The sequence below is a fragment of the Somniosus microcephalus genome, chromosome 20 (genome assembly GCF_052327205.1).
Source record: "Somniosus microcephalus isolate GS21.2 chromosome 20, FLI_Smic_1.0, whole genome shotgun sequence".
In the NCBI taxonomy this organism is placed as follows: domain Eukaryota; kingdom Metazoa; phylum Chordata; class Chondrichthyes; order Squaliformes; family Somniosidae; genus Somniosus; species Somniosus microcephalus.
Genome location: NC_141006.1, coordinates 39,673,254 through 39,694,261, shown reverse-complemented (window position 1 = coordinate 39,694,261; position 21,008 = coordinate 39,673,254). Strand labels below are relative to the sequence as shown.

General features: G+C 45.6%; 1 protein-coding gene across 2 annotated transcripts; it reads left to right on the top strand.

Moving 5' to 3' along the window:
• The first annotated feature begins 1,879 nt into the window (after positions 1-1,879).
• On the top strand, positions 1,880-8,462 carry LOC147103134 (interferon alpha-inducible protein 27, mitochondrial-like). 2 transcript variants are annotated; one of them, XM_085963133.1, is made up of 4 exons: positions 1,880-1,974; positions 5,058-5,122; positions 7,725-7,886; positions 8,275-8,462. In XM_085963133.1, exons 2-4 carry the CDS (start codon positions 5,086-5,088, stop codon positions 8,358-8,360), a joined length of 285 nt encoding a protein of 94 aa, XP_085819259.1. In that variant the 5' UTR covers positions 1,880-1,974; positions 5,058-5,085; the 3' UTR covers positions 8,361-8,462. The 2 variants fall into 2 exon arrangements, with proteins under 2 accessions (XP_085819259.1, XP_085819258.1); XM_085963132.1 differs by lacking the exon at positions 1,880-1,974 and adding an exon at positions 4,740-4,915.
• The last annotated feature ends 12,546 nt before the right edge of the window (positions 8,463-21,008 follow it).

Below are 21,008 nucleotides of genomic sequence, written 5' to 3'. Positions count from 1 at the left end.
TTCGCCACCATAAATTCAGTTTAGGTGCATGAATTCACCTTAATCCTCGTCGCCAAAATGTAATATATTTGGATAGAACAAGTGAAGGACAGGGACACAATGAGTTGTTGGTCCATGTGCTTGCTTTATTAGGCCAAAGCCAACTGAGCATGCTCATACCAAACCATGTGATAATATATGACAGTAGTCACAGTGCAAGTGGTCACTGGATTTGGTCTCACAATGTAATTGGTCCCTGGATTTGGCCTCCTTGTTAAATAAACCAATAAATGGGACATGCAGTTGCCGCAGCGTCATCAGCTATAAATCAAATAAAAGTGCCCCCCTTAAAGGCGCACAACTAGTAAGGAACTTAAACATAATAAGAAAGGAAACTTATAAACTAAATAAAAATATTATACCTAGTGTACACTATGCACTCCAATCCTTGTGGTGCCCACTGGCCGCAGAAGGCCTCATGCCTACCAGCAGGCACCACATACATGTTCCTCCTCCAGGGCCAAGCGGGCATGGACAAGACGGTGGAACAGAGGCAGGCAGCTAGAGTGATCCCTCCCCTACCTGTGGCTCACGGCAAAACTAGACCTATAAATGGTCACCTTGACCAGGCCAAGGAGGAGATCCATGAGGAGGTCCTCCGACTTACCCTTCCTCCTCCGCACTGGGTGGCCAACGATTGGGAGCGTGGCACTGTCGTGCAGCTAAAAATTGAGGAGCAGCCCCTTTAAGTAATGGAAGAGAGGCTGCAACCTCTCACACTCAACATTTACATGAAAAACGGACTCATCCAGGCCACAAAAATTGCAGGCAGCCTGGGGGTCCGTAAAATAGCTTAACAAGTCTCATAATACAAGTGGTCTCTGGATTTAGTCTCATGGTATAAGTGGTCCCTCGATTTGGTCTCTCAGTGTAATTTGGGCTCAGAGAGGAAGCTCGCTGTCACTACCTCCACTTCACTCCATCTGCTTTTGTTCTTTATCTCAGCTATTTTTTTTCAGCCTTCGTGCCTTGTTCCTTTTAATGAGAGGCGAAGCGGGGTCTCTCCCTGTCGAACGCCTTCTGTTGTTTTTTTTTTCTATTTTCGTGCTCCACCCTTTTATTACCTGATATATTTAATTTAAAGCGGTATTTAACAGCAGAGCACAGCGTCCCACTGCAGAGTGTGTGAAGGTGACTGAAGGTCGGGCGTGAGCTGAGCATTCAAACCCCAAGTGTGAGCGGCTGGAGAGAGCGAGAAGAAGTGATTGGAGGATCAGTGAGCATGAGCGGGCAAGAAGTGTGTCCTCAATAGAAAGAAGCATGGAGGAGGCCTCAGAGCCCCAGGAATGTCTGACTGGCTTTAGAAAGTTAGACTGCTGCAAATTCAGCTGTCAGGACATCGAGGGCATGTGGGAAACTTGCCTGATAGTCTGTCTGTCTCTGAGGGGAAGTCCCGATTCGGATCTGGCCTGTGGACCGTATGTTTGACACCCCTGATCTACAGATTCATTGGGATTTGTGTTGTAAATCAGAGAGTGAAACAAACAATGTCTCTTGGGTGACTGTGGTAAAGTGTTTTGTGATTATAAGTTACAGAGAACTCCCCCGTTCTTACAGCCAAACACCCGTCTGTGCCAGGAAACCCCTCCCTAAACCTCTCCACCTCTCTCTCCTCTTTGAAGACATTCCTTAAAACTTACCTCTTTCACCAAGGTTTTGGTCACCTGTCCTACTATCTCCTTATGTGGCTCAGTATCTTGCTTGATCCTGTGAAGCGCCTTGGGACGATCTACTATGTTAAAGGCGCTATATAAATGCAAGTTGTTGTTGTTGGGAATTGCCTTGAAAATTGAATGATTTGATCCCATTGAGCATTAGGACCCAGCAGAGTCCTCTCAGTTTGCGATATATTCTGCACTGCAGTCAATACTTGGCTGTTTCTAGTAAGCTCTGCTGTGGTTTAGTTTGTCTTTGGGTAACGCCAACATATACCAGGTAATATTTAAAATATTTCAGAGAAATTTGATGTCGTGATTCAATGCAGGGTAGCTCTTCCACAGATTGCATTCTTAGCGATATTAATTTTCCATAATAATCACTTAAAAATATTAGTGCAAGTGTACACAAATGTATTCATAGAACACCAGTGCATTTCCCTTTGGTATTTTTATTGATTGGGCCATGACTTGTGCGATGATGAAGCTGAAGGCTGATGATTTCCTCTGTGACAAACAGGAACACTGGGACCAGAGAGTGCAATCGCAACTGCGCCTCTTGTTCAACGATGAGGCCGCTCCCAAGGTTTACCGACCAGACACACCAACATTTATTATAAAGACTCAACAGCACAAAGGTCCTGAGACGATTACATGGGATACTAGAAGATGGACGCTGGTCCACTCTTCTGAAATCCCTCTCTCCGCAATTTTAGCAGAAGTGTTAACCCATTAGTTTCACATTTTCGGGACACTTGTAGTTCAGGCGTGGACTTTAGTCAGGTAACAATGTTTCAGACGTGGATTTTAACCAGACGCCAAAGAATGTTAAAGGATATAAATAAGTTTCGGATTAAATTGTAAACAGGCTATAGATTAAATTGCCTAAAGCAAGTTAATAGGTAAAATAGCTGTACAATTACATTTTGGAAACTAGTGAGAAAAGAAAGAATTGGGAGCCGTGGATAATGCCATCTGTTCAGTCAGTGAGCAGGAAGTTCAGCTTGAACATCTATGAATGTTTGCAAATCTTGGAAATGAAGGAAAGGATAGTAGAATTTGGGACTAAGATTGAAATGTTTGTCGAGATTAGTAAATGCCACAGCTTCCGAGAAGAAGTGTTCCAAGAAAAAGGAGTACAGAAACATAGAAACATAGAAGATAGGAGCGGGAATAGGCCATTCGGCCCCTCGAGCCTGCTCCGCCATTCAATGCGATCATGGCTGATCATCCAAATTCAGTACCCGGTCCCTGCTTTCTCCCCATATCCCTTGATCCCCTTAGCCTTAAGAAATATATCTAACTCCTTCTTGAATATATTTAATGAATTGGCCTCAACTCTCTTCTGTGGTAGCGAATTCCACAAGTTCACCACTCTCTGGGTGAAGAAATTCCTCCTCATCTCAGTCCTAAATGGCTTACCTCTTATCCTTAGACTGTGACCCCTGGCTCTGGACTCCCCTGCCATCGGGAACAGCCTTCCTGCATCTAGTCTGTCTAGTCCTGTTAGAATTTATAAGTTTCAATGAGATTCCCTCTCATTCTTCTAAACTCTAGCGAATATAAGCCTAATCAACCCAATCTCTCTTCATACGTAATTCCTGCCATCCCAGGTATCAGTCTGGTGAATCTTCGCTGCACTCCCTCCATGGCAAGAACATCCTTCCTCAGATAAGGCGACCAAAACTGCACACAATACTCAAGGTGTGGTCTCACCAAGGCCCTGTACAACTGCAGCAAGTCATCCTTGCTCCTGTACTCAAATCCTCTCGCTATGAAGGCCAGCATACCATTTGCCTTCTTAACCGCCTGCTGCACCTGCATGCTTACCTACAGCGACTGGTGCACAAGGACACCCAGGTCTCGTTGCACTTCCCCTTTTCCCAATCTATTGCCGTTCAGATAATAATCTGCCTTCCTGTTTTTGCCACCAAAGTGGATAACCTCGCATTTATCCACATTATACTGCATCTGCCATGCATCCGCCCAATCGCCCAACCTGTCCAAATCATACTGGAGTTTCTCTGCATCCTCCTCACAGCACACACGCCCACCCAGCTTTGTGTCGTCTGCAAATTTGGAGATATTACATCTAGTTCCCTCATCTAGATAATTAATATATATTGTGAATAGCTGGGGTCCTAGCACCGATCCCTGCGGTACCCCACTAGTCACTGCCTTCCACTCGGAAAAAGACCCGTTTATTCCAACTCTTTGCTTCCTGTCTGCCAACCAGTTTTCTATCCAAGTCAGTACCTTACCCCCAATCCCATGTGCTTTAACTTTGCACGCTAGTCTCTTATGCGGGACCTTATCGAAAGCCTTCTGAATGTCCAAATACACCACACCCACTGGTTCTCCCTTACCTATTCTACCAGTTACATCCTCAAAAAATTCCAGTAGATTAGTCAAGCATGATTTACCTTTTGTAAATCCATGTTGACTTTGTCCGATCCTGTCACTGTTTTCCAAGTGCTCTGCTATTACATCTTTTATAATGGACTCTAGCATTTTCCCCACTACCGATGTCAGGCTTGCCGGTCTATAATTCCCTGATTTTTCTCTACCACCTTTTTTAAATAGTGGGGTTACATTAGCTACCCTCCAACCCAGGGGACCGTTCCAGAGTCTATAGAATTTTGGAAGGTGACCAGCAATGCATCTACTATTTCTAGGGCCACTTCCTTAAGTACCCTAGGATGTAGATTATCAGGCCCTGGGGATTTATCGGCCTTCAATCCCATCAATTTCCCTAACACCATTTCCCTACAAATACTGATTTAATTCAGTTCCTCCCTCTCATTAGACCCTATGTTCCCTGACATCTCTGGGAGTTTATTTGTGTCCTCCTTTGTATTGGGCACAGAAAGAGTAACAGCTCAGCATGGGGTAAATAGGGTCGTGATTTGTTCTCATAGTTGCCAACCACGCACTTTTTGTGCAGTAAACAACGTTTTCAGCCCTTGTGTCCGCTGTTTGAAATCAGTTTATTTCTCAGTCCCCGCATGGACAGCTCACAGTCCCAGGAGATTGTGAGAAATGCACAACAGGGTTTGGATATTTCAAACCAATACTGTTTGCTTTGAGAGATCCTGCAGGTTATTTTTCAATAACTGCTGTGTGTAGTTACACAGAATAGACCATGAGACGTACTGCTGGTGACAACAGCTGCTCTTACAGGAAATCTGAAAACAAATGCCTACCTACCCAGTAACTTGCAGGTCTATTATTTTTTTATATGTGTACTAAGGAGTCTTCCAGGCTAAAAATGTGTGTGTATTTGTGGCAGGCAGGGTGAGATATCTACAGTACTTACCCGTAGGTTTATAGGATTGTGAGTTTAACAAAAGACGATTCTTTCAGTTTACAGAGTGCAGATCAGCAGTTAATCATGTGGTGGAAAGCTACAGCTGCAGTTGTAGGTGCAGGTAAGCAGTAGTCAACCTTAAGATAAATACATTTTTTTTTTAAATGATTCAAAAAATTCTAACGAGGGTGCTACTGAAATGGGTTTAGCTGCAGTGATGCAGGTTACACAAAGTATGACGATGCTCTCAAATATTTTATAAAGAAAACTAGATCTCCCATTGCATTGCTCATTGTTAGTCAGAGGATATCGTCTCTGAATCAGAGAGTTGTATGTTCAATTCCCACTCCAGAGGCTTGAGCACTCCAGTTGCTGTTTCACTTTCTGTCTCTCTCATGTTCTGCTTTTATTCTCTGTCTCTTTCCTGAATTTGGCTTTTCTTATTTTGTTGCTTCTCTCTCGATGCTCTTCTGCTCCCTTCTCTTCTCCTTTTCTTTCAGAGGTGGTGGGTAGGAGGGTAGGGTGGCAGCTGGACCTATTTATTTCCCATCCATTCCCCCAGCTACTCCTGCCCCTATTCCCCCAGAAGCATGATCCAGAAGCCAGTTTCCTTGAATGAAACTGGAAAACTGACGATGCTTATAATGCTGGAGTCCAGAGCACTATTGGCGGCTCGGAGACCTCCCACTGACAACAGGTAGGTGTGGGATCGGCTTCGAGGGCCATCTCGTGTTTGGGAAAGAGGCTGGGTGGATTTGGCGGCAGTGGAGGCCTAAGCTTTTCTTGCGCGGTCTGGAGAAGCACTCCTGCACCTCCGGGCCTCACATGGAAAGTGAAAACGCTTAATTGTTTGAGCCTCTTCTGTCCACAGCTCCTCTTCCCACTGCCTTCAGCTCGCGGAAAAGCTATAATAGCTTCGCCATTCAGGCCAGTAGTTAAAATTGCAGACGAGTGCTGGTGACATCATTGGAGCCTGACACACATATGTAAAGAAGGACACTGCTGGCTTTGGGCAGGTGGTCTTGGCACCTTCTCAATAGAGCAGGTTAAAATTCAGAAAAGAAGAAGGAAAGAACAAGCAGTAAGTGTAAGGTTGGAAATTGCGGTGTACAGTGGGACTGTCACAATAATGTTAGTTTGTGAAGGAATATACTATATAACCTTTTTAGAAAACCATACTATAGAGCCTTTTTAGAAAAATACACTATCTTATGAAAGAATTCTGGCCTTGTTGAGATAAGGCAGTGGTTAAATCTGAACTTCGCTACTGCTACCTTATAAGGAACTCTACCTTATAAATTCTTTAAAACATGACAAACTGGGTTTGGAAATTTAGAAACCTAACTATGAAATAGCTATGAAAGAATTCTGGCTATTGAAACAGGACAAGTTGTTGACCCTGAATAAATAACCTTATTGAAACAGAAGAATGGGATGGCTCCAAGTGGCTGACCTTTTGGGAACAACACAACGGTCAAACCTGGCTATGTGATATAAATTAAACTTTGTAAAGATGGCTCATAAGATAAGGAACATCTACCCTCATAAAGATGACACATAAAATAAGGGACATCTGCCTTTCACATCTTTTTAAATGGTGAACCCAGAACACCAGGAGATGCGGCAGGTTCTGGAATATTACAAGCTGATGTGGCAGTAAAGAATTGCAGAGGTCAGCAGAAAGATGAATAGTGATAATTAACTTGCATCAGCAGAAACCTTAAAGGAAATACAATAGAAAAAGGGTATAAATATTGAAGTCTGAAATGAGATAGCAGAGTCACTTTAATCGGGCAAAGCGATTCTTGACTACAGAGGCAGCTCTGTGGTCTTCCACTCTTTGTACCTCGGGGATCAAAGGTATTTTGATATTGATGGATATTCTGTGTAGAAAACGTTAAGAACTGTAATACAGTAGCAAAGTTAAGATGTAAAAGTAAGATTCTCTGTTAAAAATAAGATGGTATTTTTTCTCTTTTTAGAACTGTTAATGTTGCGATTGACTGATTCACCAACTGTAAATTGCATGTCGGTTCTTTTAATAAATCTATATATTTTTAGAATTGTCTCACATAAGTCTTCTGTATCAATAACTCGCGAACTCAATCTCTGTACACTCTTTGATGAAGAGGTACATTTTTCTGAGGGGAGATCTCCGGACCCTCATAAATATCCGGGACGTTACAGTCTAGCTAAACTTATTAAAAGCGCTATCTGGAAGACGGTAACATTCTCGGGTTGTTCCTTTCCTATAGGGAGAGATAGCCCAGTCCTTTAGACCCAGTTAAGCATCTTTAGGATTCGGCTACCTCAAACTATAGTTGAAAGTGAACATCTGAGAAATACGCCTGATCCAGGATAGCCCCAAAGGGGCTAGGACAAATAAATATCCTTTCAAGTTGGGTCCCATTGCACCCAATGTGATGCTCACAGCACTACCTGTAGACGCAGTACCATTAGAATGCTGCAACCACTCAATATTTTAACATTTGATAGATGTGTCCCTATAATTTTCAGTGCATAGAAACACAGCATGAACCATGACTTGGTGACTGATATTATTGAATTTGCTGTTTAATTTTACTACCTCCATTAGACTTGTACATTTCAGATCTTAGGCTCTCTCGGTAAACAATGTTATTTGACTCCCTATGTGTTACTTGGCCTGTATGAAACTCCTGTATATATGTGCTGTGTTTAAACGGGGATGTCTCCTCTTTTAGCTAGTACCATTGTTGCTGCTCCATTGGTCCTGGGAGCAGTGGGATTTACCAGTGCTGGTATAGCGGCCGGTTCGACTGCAGCGGCTATGATGTCTTCGGCTGCTGTGGCCAATGGTGGAGCTGTAGCAGCTGGAAGTCTGGTGGCCCTCCTTCAATCTGCTGGTAAGGTCCAGTGATAAGTAATGAACATTTCTCAATCTTTCTTGATTAAAGCCTCTCTACTGATGTTTGGCTTTCTTTGCATCCATGATAGTGCTGAATAAATGTTTATATTACACGATTGTTATGGAAACATCTTTCAGAACAATTTTAATAGAAGCTGAATTACACTTTTGCAATAAGTGTTAATTCTGTTATGTCTTAACCTCAACAAAGTGCTAATGAAATATGGGTTGGCTTTGTTGTAAATGCAAGGAAAGAAATCAACTGTTCAATAGATTATAATATGGATTGCATCTTTCCCCAGATTACTGTTCAGCTCTGGAATATAAAGAGTTAATTATTAACAAATTCAGGACATCTCAGATTTGTTTTTTTCTTTTGTTTAAAGGGGCTGTTGGACTCTCTGCAGCTGCCAAAGTTGCCATAGGAACTGTAGGTGGTGCCATCGCTTCGATCCTAAGCCATTCAAAATAAAAAGTGCCTTCGGAAACTGATAATAAATGAACATCTTCCTCTCAATTCTCAATATGAAGGAAGAAAAATATAACTGAAAATCAATAAAAGTTCTGAATATTCTGTCTTGTCTCTGTTACTGTTCTGCCTTCCAGAATATAGCAGAGTGGAACGTATTATGCAGGAATTTAGCTCTGGAATCAGCTTATAATGTCCAATTGCACCCCGTTTCAAGCCAAGATTCCAGTTATGAATCATTCCATCTCACTGTTCTGAATTAATGAGCTACAGTATCTGTTTTGTTGACGGTTAATTCTTAGTGATATTTTGTAATAACTTATTTGTGTACTACAGGAGTATAACTTGGACATGTATAGAGACATAGAAGATAGGAGCAGGAGTAGGCCATTCGGCTCTTCGAGCCTGCTCCGCCATTCAATGCGATCATGGCTGATCATCCAATTTCAGTACCCGGTCCCTGCTTTCTCCCCATACCCCTGGATCCCTTTAGCCTTAAGAAGTATATCCAACTCCTTCTTGAATATATTTACTGAATTGGCTTCTATTGCCTTCTGTGGTAGAGAATTCCACAGGTTCACCACTCTCTGGGTGAAGAAATTCCTCCTCATTTCTGTCCTAAATGGCCTACCCCTTATCCTTAGTCTGTGACCCCTGGTTCTGGACTCCCCGACCATCGGGAACATCATTCCTGCATCTAGTCTTCCCAGTCCTGTCAGAATTTTATAAGTTTCAATGAGATCCCCTCTCATTCTTCTAAACTCCAGCAAGTACAAGCCCAATCGTCCCAATCTCTCCTCATACGTCATTCCTGCCATCCCAGGTATCAGCCTGGTGAATCTTCGCTGAACTCCTTCCATGGCAAGAACATCCTTCCTCAGATAAGACGACCAAAACTGCACACAATACTCAAGATGTGGTCTCACCAAGGCCCTGTACAACTGCAGCAAGACATCCTTGTTCCTGTACTCAAACCCTCTCGCTACGAAGGCCAACATACCATTTGCCTTCTTAACTGCCTGCTGCACCTGCATGCTTACCTTCAGCGACTGGTGCACAAGGACACCCAGGTCTCGTTGCACTTCTCCTTCTCCCAATCTATTGCCATTCAGATAATAATCTGCCTTCCTGTTTTTGCCACCAAAGTGGATAACCTCACATTTATTCACGTTATATTGCATCTGCCATGCATTTGCCCAATCACCCAACCTGTCCAAATCATCCTGGAGTTTACCACGCCTACCCAGCTTTGTGTCATCTGCAAATTTGGAGCTATTACATCTAGTTCCCTTGTCTAGATCATTAATATATATTGTGAATAGCTGGGGTCCAAGGACCGATCCCTGCGGTACCCCACTAGTCACTGCCTGCCACTCGGAAAAAGACCCGTTCATCCCAACTCTTTGCTTTCTGTCTGCCAACCAGTTCTCTATCCAAGTCAACACCTTGCCCCCAATCCCATGTGCCTTAACTTTACACGCCAATCTCTTATGCGGGACCTTATCAAAAGCCTTCTGAAAGTCCAAATACACCACATCCACTGGTTCTTCCTTATCTATTTTACCATTTACATCCTCAAAAAATTCCAGTAGATTAGTCAAGCACGATTTACCTTTTGTAAATCCATGTTGACTTTGTCTGATCCCGTCACTGTTTTCCAAGTTTAACATCTTTTATAATGGACTCTAGCATTTTCCCCACCACCGATGTCAGGCTGTAATTCCCCGTTTTCTCTCTACCACCTTTTTTAAATAGTGGGGTAACATTAGCTACCTTCCAATCCATGGGTACTGTTCCAGATTCCATCGAATGTTGGAAGATGATCAGCAATGCATCTACTATTATTATAATTTTAGAAATATCATGGCAGCTTTAATGCCCAGATACAGTTGTTGTAATTCTGTGGTTTGCTTAAAGATAGATGTCAGGTTGAGAATACAAGTGAGAACCAGGCAGATTACAGAAAGGTCAGAGGGGAAGTGAAAAAGAAAATAAGAGGGGTAAAGAGTGAGTACGAGAATAGACTGGCAGCTAACATAAAAGGGAATCCAAAACTCTTCTATAGGCATATAAATAGTAATTGGTAGTAAGAGAAGGGGTGGGGCCAATTAGGGATCAAAATGGAGACCTATGCATGGAGGCAGAAGGCATGGCTGAGGTCGGAGACAAAGGCTATCCGCTCTCCACCTGGCTCATTACTCCCCATTACAACCCCAACACTCGTGCCCAGCACTCACAGAATGAAAGCCATGCTGCCACCAGGAACATCATTGAGCAGATTGTCGGAGTGCTCAAGCAAAGGTTCCGCTGTCTTGACTGTTCGGGAGGAGCCCTCAGGTACTTGGCTGAGTTGGTGTCCCATTTTGTGGTGGTCTGCTGCATGCTCCACAACTTGGCCATGAGGGCCGAGCCCTTGCCGCCAGGGATTGTGGGACCAAATCAGGATTAGGAAGAGGGAGAGGAGGAGGACGAGGAGGGAGAAGAAGAAGATGAGGACGAGGAGCAGGAGGAACAGGAGCGAGGGAGGAGGCAGCCACTCAATCGGCCTTGCGGAAGGACAGTCCGTGACCGCCTCATCAGACTGTGGTTTGAATGAATTGAACCACATCCCCATCATTCCATTCCTGTCGCAGGCCATATCACAGCACAAAGCTGAAATGAGAGACACCACAAAAGAATTCAAACTGAATTAATACATTTATCAATAATCCGAACACATATTTACAAATAAAATATTACCTATTCACCATTGTGCAATCCCTTAGTGCCGCTCGTTACTGTGCCTTTGCCTGCTCTAGTGCTCCTAAGAAGTGTTGGCCCAGTGGCTGCAGCAGGGCTGGTGGAAGGCTGCTGAGTGTCGTGCAGGAGACTTCAGATGGCCTTGCAGGACGCCCTCAACCATCTCTGGGCCTGGAAGGCCCGGCTATAGGCTGCACCACCTCAGCATGGGTGGCAGCAGTTTGGGCTGGCTGGATGACAGGCAGCGACATGGGCAATGGCAGAGTGGCAGTGGTGGGAGCAGGAATGCTGTTATTCTGAGAGAGGACAGCAGGTTCCTGCTCCACTGACACACCGTCACTCCCCCGGGGCAGCACCTCAGCATCGCTAGCGATCTGTTGGAGCACAGATTGCTGGCCTGCTGCGACACTGTGATAGCCCCGGTCGATGGCGGTAGACCCAGCCACGATGGCAGCAGTCAGAGCTTGCGTGGCATCAAGCTGAGACTGCATGAGGGCAGTCTAAGTTTGAATGGCACCAACCATAGACTGCATTACAGCACTAAGACATTGCGTCGCTTCCACCTCGTGCTGCAATGGAGCTGCCAGATCGCCCATCATGCGCGGCATCAGGTCTGGGTTGCCACGGTCTAGCTGGGAGTCTACCATCCTTTGCAGACTGCAAATGATAGGCTCCATGGTGTGCGCAGAGCCTTGTGCAATGTTGGAGGTGGACTCTTCCTTATCATTGTCGAGAGCCTCTCGGGCACCCTTGCCATTGCACCTATCAGCTCCGTGTGCATGCCCATCACGCTTCTACTAAACGCCTCCCCATCGAGGTCATCATCTGAGTCCCATGCAGTAGAACATGCGCGCGAACTCACCCTCTGGGGAGCTGGCCCCCGAGCTACCCTGTCCCCCTGGCCTTGCTGCAGCCCACTCGTCCCCGGTGCCACACCCTGTGCAGATCCTGCTACTATACTAGCCTCAAAAGAATGCGTGGTGCCAGTATCTGAGCTGGTGCCTGCGGGTGAGAGAGGCAGTGATGTGATGTCTTCTTCCTCCTCCTCTTCTCCCGCCTCGCTCTCTACCGTGTCCTCAGGGACAGGCTGCTCAGGTGCTTGCTGATTATCTGAAAGCATAACGGCTCAAGAGTCGGGTTAAGGTGAGGGGAGGGGGGCAAGAAGGGAGAAATGCATGCATACAGCATGATTAACTGGAAAGTGCAAAACGCTTGTGGGGTGAGGGGGAAGTAGGATGTGAGAAGAAGGAGTAGGGATGAACATACCATTGTTGACCCCAAGGGGGTCAATATCTCTGGTGGCCACGGCGCCCACCACCTGGCGCCCAATAATCTGCAGCACTCTTCTCCAGCGCAGACAGTGGTTGGTTGTCGGCTTGTCCCCTGTCTGTGTGCTCCTGCTCCCTCCTGACGTGAGCCCCCTTGGCCTGCAAGAGAAAGGAAAGTGTGTGAGTGAGTGTGGAGCAATGTGTTTGGGTGATGTGCCTGCCATAATTGAATATCTTTCATTGTGTGCAAGGTGTGAGTTGTGGGTGTGAGTGTTGGTAGGTAGAGATTGTTGGTGGGTGAGTGCTAGGGGTGTGATGCTTTGGGTAGTGTGTGAAAATTATGGTTCAGATGGTGGTACGCAGCATTTGTTGAAGCATTGACTCACTCTGACCACCCAAGTGAGGTGGTTAAATTTCTTCCTGCACTGTGTATGGGTCCTGGGGACCACAGTGCTGCCCGAGACGTGCTGCACTACCTCCCTCCACATGGGGCAGAAGACTTGTGGCAAGGGCATCCTGCCACTTGCCAGGTAGAGCACGCCCTCCGTCTCTCCACAGATTACACCAACACCTCCAATTCTTGATTGCAGAATCTGCGGGCTCTCTCCGTGGGGCCTGGATCTGCCATGAGTACAGCTGCTTCAGTCCTCTGGCTCCTTCTCCTTGACCTGCTGCTGCTTGCTGAGGCAGTTGCACAGCCAGCAATGTTGAGAATGAAGTTCTGCAGCATCAATGAACCTCCCCCTTAACAACAGGAAAAAGCCTGTGGCAATCATGACTTTCGATTAGACTGCACGTAATATTGGTCCACCCTTTGAGTGTAATGCCAATGAGCTTGGGCTTTAAGACTTGAATCTTTTCTTTGAGCAGAGAGGATGAATTTTGCTTGCTGGCTAAAGCATTAGTGACTGGTGCTAATTCTCCAACTTTTCTAATTATACCGCCCATTCCTGGGCTATAATGAATTTCTAGCCCAGAATGTCCAGACTTTGGGAAGCTGAGAGCAGATTTATCACTTCAGCACATCCTTGCCTCAAACATCCATCCCACTTGCACCATGCCTGTTTTAGCATTTCCTATCATTGTGGCTCTCCTTTCTCATCCTTACAGTAAGACCGGAAATTTTGTAACACATGGGCTATTCCAGCAGTGTACCGGTAAAAGCAGTCTGTAGCCTTTGCTGGCTTTGGTATTCAGGATGCTAGTAGAACCCTATCCCATCAAGTTCCATATTGCTGAGCCAGTGAGGTTGATACAGAGCAGTAAAACAAGCCAAAGTGGGGAGGTCAGAGGATGGGAGAGCAGTTTGCGTTAATGAGAGGGAAACTTGTGGCAAATATTTGTCAAGAAAGAAATTCAAGATTTATACTGGGAAGAGTTTACACCATACATCAGGGAGTGATATAATTGTCTTAATCATCATTTCCATTTTCATTTTTATCAGGATAATTAATTATTTTTGGAGACTAGGTTATAAATTCCACATTCCGGCTAATCTAACCATATACACAAGAAGCAGAACAGTTTTGTTGTGAACTTGCAGAGTCCATATTCTGTTTACTGTTCAGAGTCACATATCTTAGCAGCAGATACAGCTCTCTTGCAGATTATGAAAGAGTTTCATTTTGCATGTTTAACATATTTAAATAAGGGCGTTGATATTTTGTCCTCTGTTTTCCAATTTTTGGGCAGGAGCCTATCCAGTACTAAATCTATCCATTCAAAATAATTAAAAAGCAAGCTGAATGCCTATAGGTGAGGATATTCTTAAAGGGTCACAGCCATGTTTTACGATGGCAATCTTGCATTAAATAAATTGACGCCAGCGAACCAGTAGGCTGGTGAGGACATGGACGGTGGGTGAACTGGAGTTAGTGTGGGACAGATGCAAGCAGCAAAGTCTACATGAGTTATAGTTCATGCAGGGTAAGGCTTGGGAGGACAGCAAGGAAGGTGTTGGAAAAGTTGGGTGGAGATGACAAAAGTGTGGACTGAGGAATGTCATACGAAGACATGGATGAAAAAAGACTTAGTAGCACAAAGTGGACAAAGTGAATCGAAGCCCGTTTTACACTCTTGGTTTCGTTTCCATCGAATTCAATGGAATCATTCGCTACGATTCCCCAAATTAATTCTTAGCCTTACACTCAGCTGTACTCCCAGGCCGCTTGCCTTTTCTGTGGCCTGGAGGAGTCCATGTTCCACGTTTATATAGAATATGAGAGGTTGCAGCCCCTCTTCCATTATTTGAAGGGGCTGCTCCTCGATTTTTGGCTGCACTTCAGTCCCACGCTCCTGATCTTGGGTCACCTGGTGTGGAGGGGAGCGGGCAGATCGGAGGAACTCCTCGTAGGACTGCAACTGGGCCTGGCCCAAAAGGCCATCAACTGGTCTAGGAAGCGGGCGGTCGAGGAGGTCGTTCAGGCCGATTGTCTGCCTCTCTTCAGCGGCCATGTTCGCGCCCGGGTGGCCCTGGAGATGGAGCACACGGTGTCCACCGGCACGCTTGAGGCCTTCCGCGACTGGTGAGCGCCGCGGGGACTGGAGTGCATCATCACCCCAGCCAATCAAATTTTAATTTAAGTTGTTAAGTTTCCTTTAATGTTTTATTAGTTACAGTTTATTTGTTTTAGTGCACCCAATCAAAAGATTACACTCAGCTGTAGATTTCACTTTGAGCACATCTCTGGCACCTACCCTGTAATCCCGAATGTGTGTCCTGCTGAAGTATGGGGATGGTGGTGGACAGTTCAAGATTGTGCACAATATCTAAAGGACTCAGGAACAAAATAGGGAAGGCACCATACTTTAAGGAATATTCAAGGTAATACAATAGTATCATGTACCAAGTAGATGGCACAATACTGCTTGTAACAAGGTGCATGCCAACCTGTTTCACCTTTATAGGGCAACCATGCCAAACCCTCAGGCAACCTTACGCCTCTCTAATAGCATGACGATCACCATATTTCAACAGGGCATACATTCAAGCTGTGACTTACAATTGAAAGCTTCAACGCACTGATATTAAATCACTGAAACACAGCCTAGCTGCAATGGCTGTTATTTTGTATGCATTCTAAACACTTTAGCCTGAAGACCACTTGAATTATTACTAAAGAAAAACTGGATCTGGAGGAAATATAGAAATGAGGTAAATTAAGAAGTAACTGGGAAGGGCCCATCAAAATACAATTTGGGCTACTGCCACCGGGCATCCCCCTACACCACCGCCGCCACCACCGCCGCCCCACACCCCCCAACCCCCGCCCCCCATTGCAACAATCCGCCGGGGTTACCTTGCTGCCAGCACGGCGACCTATAGGCTGCCCTACCTTGGGCCAGCCTGAATCCGGTGAGCAGCCCATTTTGGGGTGGGCAGCTCGGTGCAATTTAAATGAGTCCCGGCCCTCTGAACGGCTCTGGTCTCATTGCTGCCAGAACAGGTTGGCTTCAGCCACGCTCTGCTGGCTGACCCCTTTTACACACAAATTTTAGCAATATCACGGCAGCTTTAATGCCCAGATGCAGTTGCTTCAATCCTGTGGTTTGCTTTAAGACTCTAGCTGAAGGGCTATTGCTTGATTTAAAGGTTTGAGACTTATTCATACGTATGCTTTGTATTTAAGACACAAAATTTCCTTCCACTATCTCTAGAGCCTGAAATCCTGAATGTCCAGACATTGGGAAGCTGAGAGCTGATTAATCAATTCAGCACACCCTTGCCTCAAACATCCACCCCACTTGCACCATGCCTATGCTGGCTTTTCCTATCATTGTTGCTCTCCTTTCTCATCCTTACAGTAAGACGGGGAATGCTAGAACGGTTGGGCTATTCCAGCAGTGTACCGGTAAAAGCAGTCTGTCGCCTTCGATGGCTTTGGCATTCAGGATGCTAGAAGAACCCTGGCCTCTCAAGTTCCATAATGCTGAGCCAGTGAAGTTGACACAGAGCAGTAAAACAAGGGTTTTGGGCACCCTCTGCCCGTTGACCCCAATGGGGTTGATTCTCAACTTGCCACCCGGGCATAAATCTAACATTGCAGATTGGCTGTGTGTTATAGAAACTGCCTGATTTTCATATCCATTGAAGTCATTGATCTGCAACTCCAGTTTCACGTCAAAGCGGCAAATTAAAAATCGACCCCAACGTATTTGCATCTTTTAAAGTTTTATAAGATCTAACAATTTAGTTGCACTTGTAAAAATACTGCTCAATGAATTTTCTATGGTGGGTCTGATCCATTATCTGGTACTTTGCCTGGGCCACATACAGCAAAAATTATTAAAATAGAAATAGATGAAGATAAACTTTACTGGTACATACTTACATTTAGATGTTATTAACTGCTACTGTGGTTCCCCGATACTTAGCACCTCTTCAAGAACCATTGCATCAGCATTTGGAGCAAATCATAGAATCTTACAGCACAGGAGGAGGCCATTCGGCCCGCCATGCCTGTGCCTGCTCTTTTAAAAAGCTGTCCAGTTTAGTGCTACGCCTCAACTTTTTCACCATAACCCTGCAAATTAGTCATCTTCAAGTGCATGTCCAATTGCTTTTTGAAAGCTCCTATGGATTCTGATTCCATCACACTTTCAGGTAGTGCGTTCCAGAACTGAACAACCCTCTGTGTGAAGAAATTTCTCCTCATTTCCCCTCTAGTGCTTTTGTCAATTATTTTAAATCCATGACCTCTGGTTACCGACCCACTTGTCAGACAAAATAGTTTCTCCCTACTTGCTCTCTCAAAGCCCCTCATAATTTTGACTACCTTTATAGGTCTCCTCTTAACCTTCTCTGCTTTAACGAGAACAATCCCAGCTTCTCCAAACTCTCCACATAACTGAACTCCCTCATCCCTGGTATCATCCTGATAAACCTCCTCTGTACCCTCTCCAGGGCCTTGACATCCTTCCAAAAATGTGGTGCCCAGAATTGTACACAATAGTCCAGCTGAGGCCTAAACAGTGATTTGTAAAGGTTTAGCATGACTTCCTTGGTTTTTGTATTCAATGTCCCTATTTACAAAACTAAGTATCCCATACGCTTCCTTAATTGCCTTATCAACTTGCCCTGCCAAATGACTGGACTGAAGCCTGTCTTGGATAAAGAACATAAGAACATAAGAAATAAGAGCAGGAGTAGGCCATACGGCCCCTCGAGCCTGGTCCACCATTCAATAAGATCATGGCTGATCATCGACCTCAACTCTACTTTCCCGCCCCGATCTCCATATCTCTTGATTCCCCTAAAGTCCAAAAATCTATCTGTCTCAACCTTGAATATACTCAAAGACTCAGCATTCACAGCCCTTTGGGGCAGAGAATTCCAAAGAATCACAACCCCCTGAGTGAAGAAATTCTTCCTCATCTCAGTCTTAAATGGCCTACCCCTTATCCTGAGACTATGTCCCCTAGTTCTAGACACTCCAGCCAGGGGAAACAACCTCTCAGCATCTACCCTGTTAATCCCCTTCAGAATCTTGTATGTTTCAATGAGATCACCTCTCATTCTTCTAAACTCCAGAGAGTATAGGCCCATTCTACACAATCTCTCATCATAGGACAGCCCTCTCATCCCAGGAATGAATCTAGTGAACCTTCGTTGCTCCGCCTCCAAGGCAAGTATAAAACATGAGGACCACTTGTCACTACAGAACTTTGTGCCCTAACCGCTAACCCTGGAAGTGAATTCCACAAGAAGTTTCTCTTGTTCATTGTACTAAATCTTTTACATTTATTCTTGTACAAATGGCTCCTCATCTTGACCCCTCCACCACTGGAAACAGCCTGCTTCTATCTTCCCCATCCCATCTTTCATCATTTCAAACATTTCTATCATATCACCCTGGAATATGTGTTAAACATGAGAAGCATGAGTCCTAACAGTAAGGGCACAAAGTAGGAATGGGCCTGCGACTGAGCCACCTACCATTCTGGTCAGGAATGCACTTGTCTCATTGGACTTCCTGTACTAATCTGTTATACAGCTATAAGATTAGGATCACAGGTCACACACAGATTACCCAAAGGGTTTTAGGAGTTGTAAGGCTTTTTATTAAAGAGCTATGGTTTTAAAGCATAATCAGATATCACATGTGGTTTAAGCTAAGTATGATAGACATACAACCCGTGACAGTAGAGAGCGATCTACGACTCCCAAAGCGGAATGCCACGACAGGACGGATGGTGAGGCAATATGGTGGTCTCGGATTGGGTGGATTCCTGCAGTCTGCTGCAACGGTCACTTCCGTTGGGACATCCCTCGAGCTGTTGGAGGTATTAGGCTGTAAGCCACCTCAGAGGATAAACTTGACCAAGCTGTTAGGCCGTAGCCACCTCGGGGAAGCCTTCGCCCCTAACTGCCTGTTTTCCTCTCTGTCATCTATAACAGCCTACTCCCAGCCTCATTAGGTCATTTTCCTCCTTATCTCTGTTCTAAAGGTCTTGTTGCCTTCTTGTAGACAGCTTGTTTATCCTACAGCTCCTTGCTGCATCCCATATCAGGCCTAGTTATGCCCACTCGAAGGCCTGTTTTTTGTGTTTTGACCTTGTAATTCAACTCTCTGTACAGCTATTTTTCTGACGTGACTGGAATCTTTCTGTGTCATCAACTTAGGCAAACTGCTGATCTAGGGAACCTGTAACAGACTATCATTTCTTTCAATCCACGATTTCTTACACAACAACTCTCTGCATCGTTATTACTAGCTATAAACCACAAGCACATAACACTTCCTTGTTTTTTGTATTCAATGTCCCTATTTACAAAACTAAGTATCCCATACGCTTCCTTAATTGCCTTATCAACTTGCCCTGCCAAATGACTGGACTGAGGCCTGTCTTGGATAAAGAACATAAAAAATAAGAGCAGGAGTAGGCCATACGGCCCCTCGAGCCTGCTCCAACATTCAATAAGATCATGGCTGATCATCGGCCTAACTTCCACTTTCCCGCCCGATCTCCGTATCCCTTGATTCCTCGAGAGTCCAAAAATCCAACTATCTCAGCCTTGAATATACTCAAAGACTCAGCATTCACAGCCCTCTGGGGCAGAGAATTCCAAAGATTCACAACCCTCTGAGTGAAAATATTCTTCCTCATCTCAGTCTTAAATGGCCTACCCCTTATCCTGAGACTATGCCCCCTAGTTCTAGACACTCCAGCCAGGGAAACAACCTCTCAGCATCCACCCTGTGGGTGCCGCATGCATGCTGTCCAGGTCCACGCAGGCGTAAACAAGGCAGTGGAAGATAGGCAGGCAGCCAGAGTGAACCCTCCCCTACCCACGGTCTGCAGCTAAGCTGAACCTATAAATGGTCACCTTGGCCAGGCCAAGGAGGTCCTTCAACTTACCCACCCCCCTCCGCACTGGGTGGCCAACAATTGGGAGCGTGGGTCTGTCATGCAGCTAAAAATTGAGGAGCAGCTCCTTTAAGTAATGGAAGAGAGGCTGCATTTACATGAGAAACGGACTCATCCAGGCCACAAAAATTGCAGGCAGCCTGGGGGTCCGTAAAATAGCTTAAAAAGTCTCATAATGCAAGTGGTCTCTAGATTTAGGCTCACGGTATAAGTGGTCCCTTGATTTGGTCTCTCAGTGTAATTTGGTCTCAGAGAGGAAGCTTGCTGTCACCACCTCCTCATCCCAGTTCGTTTCACTCAATCTGCTTTTGATCTTTATCTCAGCTATTTTTTTTCAGCCTTCGTGCCTTGTTCCTTTTAATGAGAGGCGAAGTGGGGTCTCTCCCCGTCGAACGCCTTCTGCTGTTTTTTTCCCATTTTCGTGCTCCACCCTTTTATTACCTGATATATTTAATTTAAAGCGGTATTTAACAGCAGAGCACAGTGTCCCACTGCAGAGTGTGTGAAGGTGACTGAAGGTCGGGCGTGAGCTGAGCATTCAAACCCCAAGTGTGAGCGGCTGGAGAGAGCGAGAAGAAGTGATTGGAGGATCAGTGAGCATGAGCGGGCAAGAAGTGTGTCCTCAATAGAAAGAAGCATGGAGGAGGCCTCAGAGCCCCAGGAATTCCTGACTCTCTTTAGAAAGTTAGACTGCTCCAAATTCAGCTGTCAAGACATCGAGGGCATGTGGGAAACTTGCCTGATAGTCTGTCTGTCTCTGAGGGGAAGTCCCGATCCGGATCTGGCCTGTGGACCGTGTGTTTGACACCCCGGATCTACAGATTCATTGGGATTTGTGTTGTAAATCAGAGAGTGAAACAAACAATGGCCTAGAAATTGAGTGGGGTTAGCGCCCAATTAGCGGCGCTGGAGGGCATTGCGCTGGAATTATAGCCGTTTCTGAAATTGACTTGGGCCTTACCATCGGCGTTAGCCGGTAGCGCTGCGCCGGCACCGATGACGTCATCGGTGTGCGCAGCGTCCCGGTTGCCGTGGTAACCCAGCCCCAAGCCCAAATTCAGTTGCGCCCGCCTCGCCCGTGGCAGGCGCAACCAACGATTGTGGAAAGGGTTCTTACACGCCTTTGCGCCGGCGCATAAAGGTGGAGCGGCGGCCGGCCGCGTTCCCGGCGGCCGCCTGCCCGCACCTCCCTTCCCGGACTCCTGCATCACCCCCCCCGCGGCCCTGATGTGTGTGTGCTGCGAGCCCGGCACTTCCCCGAGGTGCCGGGCTCAGA

Excerpts from the sequence above, each read along its gene's own strand:
- LOC147103134 (XM_085963132.1), top strand. The coding sequence starts at position 4,890 with ATGCCTACCTACCCAGTAACTTGCAG. Across the intron at positions 4,916-5,057 it reads ACCTACCCAGTAACTTGCAG|TTTACAGAGTGCAGATCAGC; the intron begins GTCTATTATTTT and ends CGATTCTTTCAG. Across the intron at positions 7,887-8,274 it reads GGCCCTCCTTCAATCTGCTG|GGGCTGTTGGACTCTCTGCA; the intron begins GTAAGGTCCAGT and ends TTTTGTTTAAAG.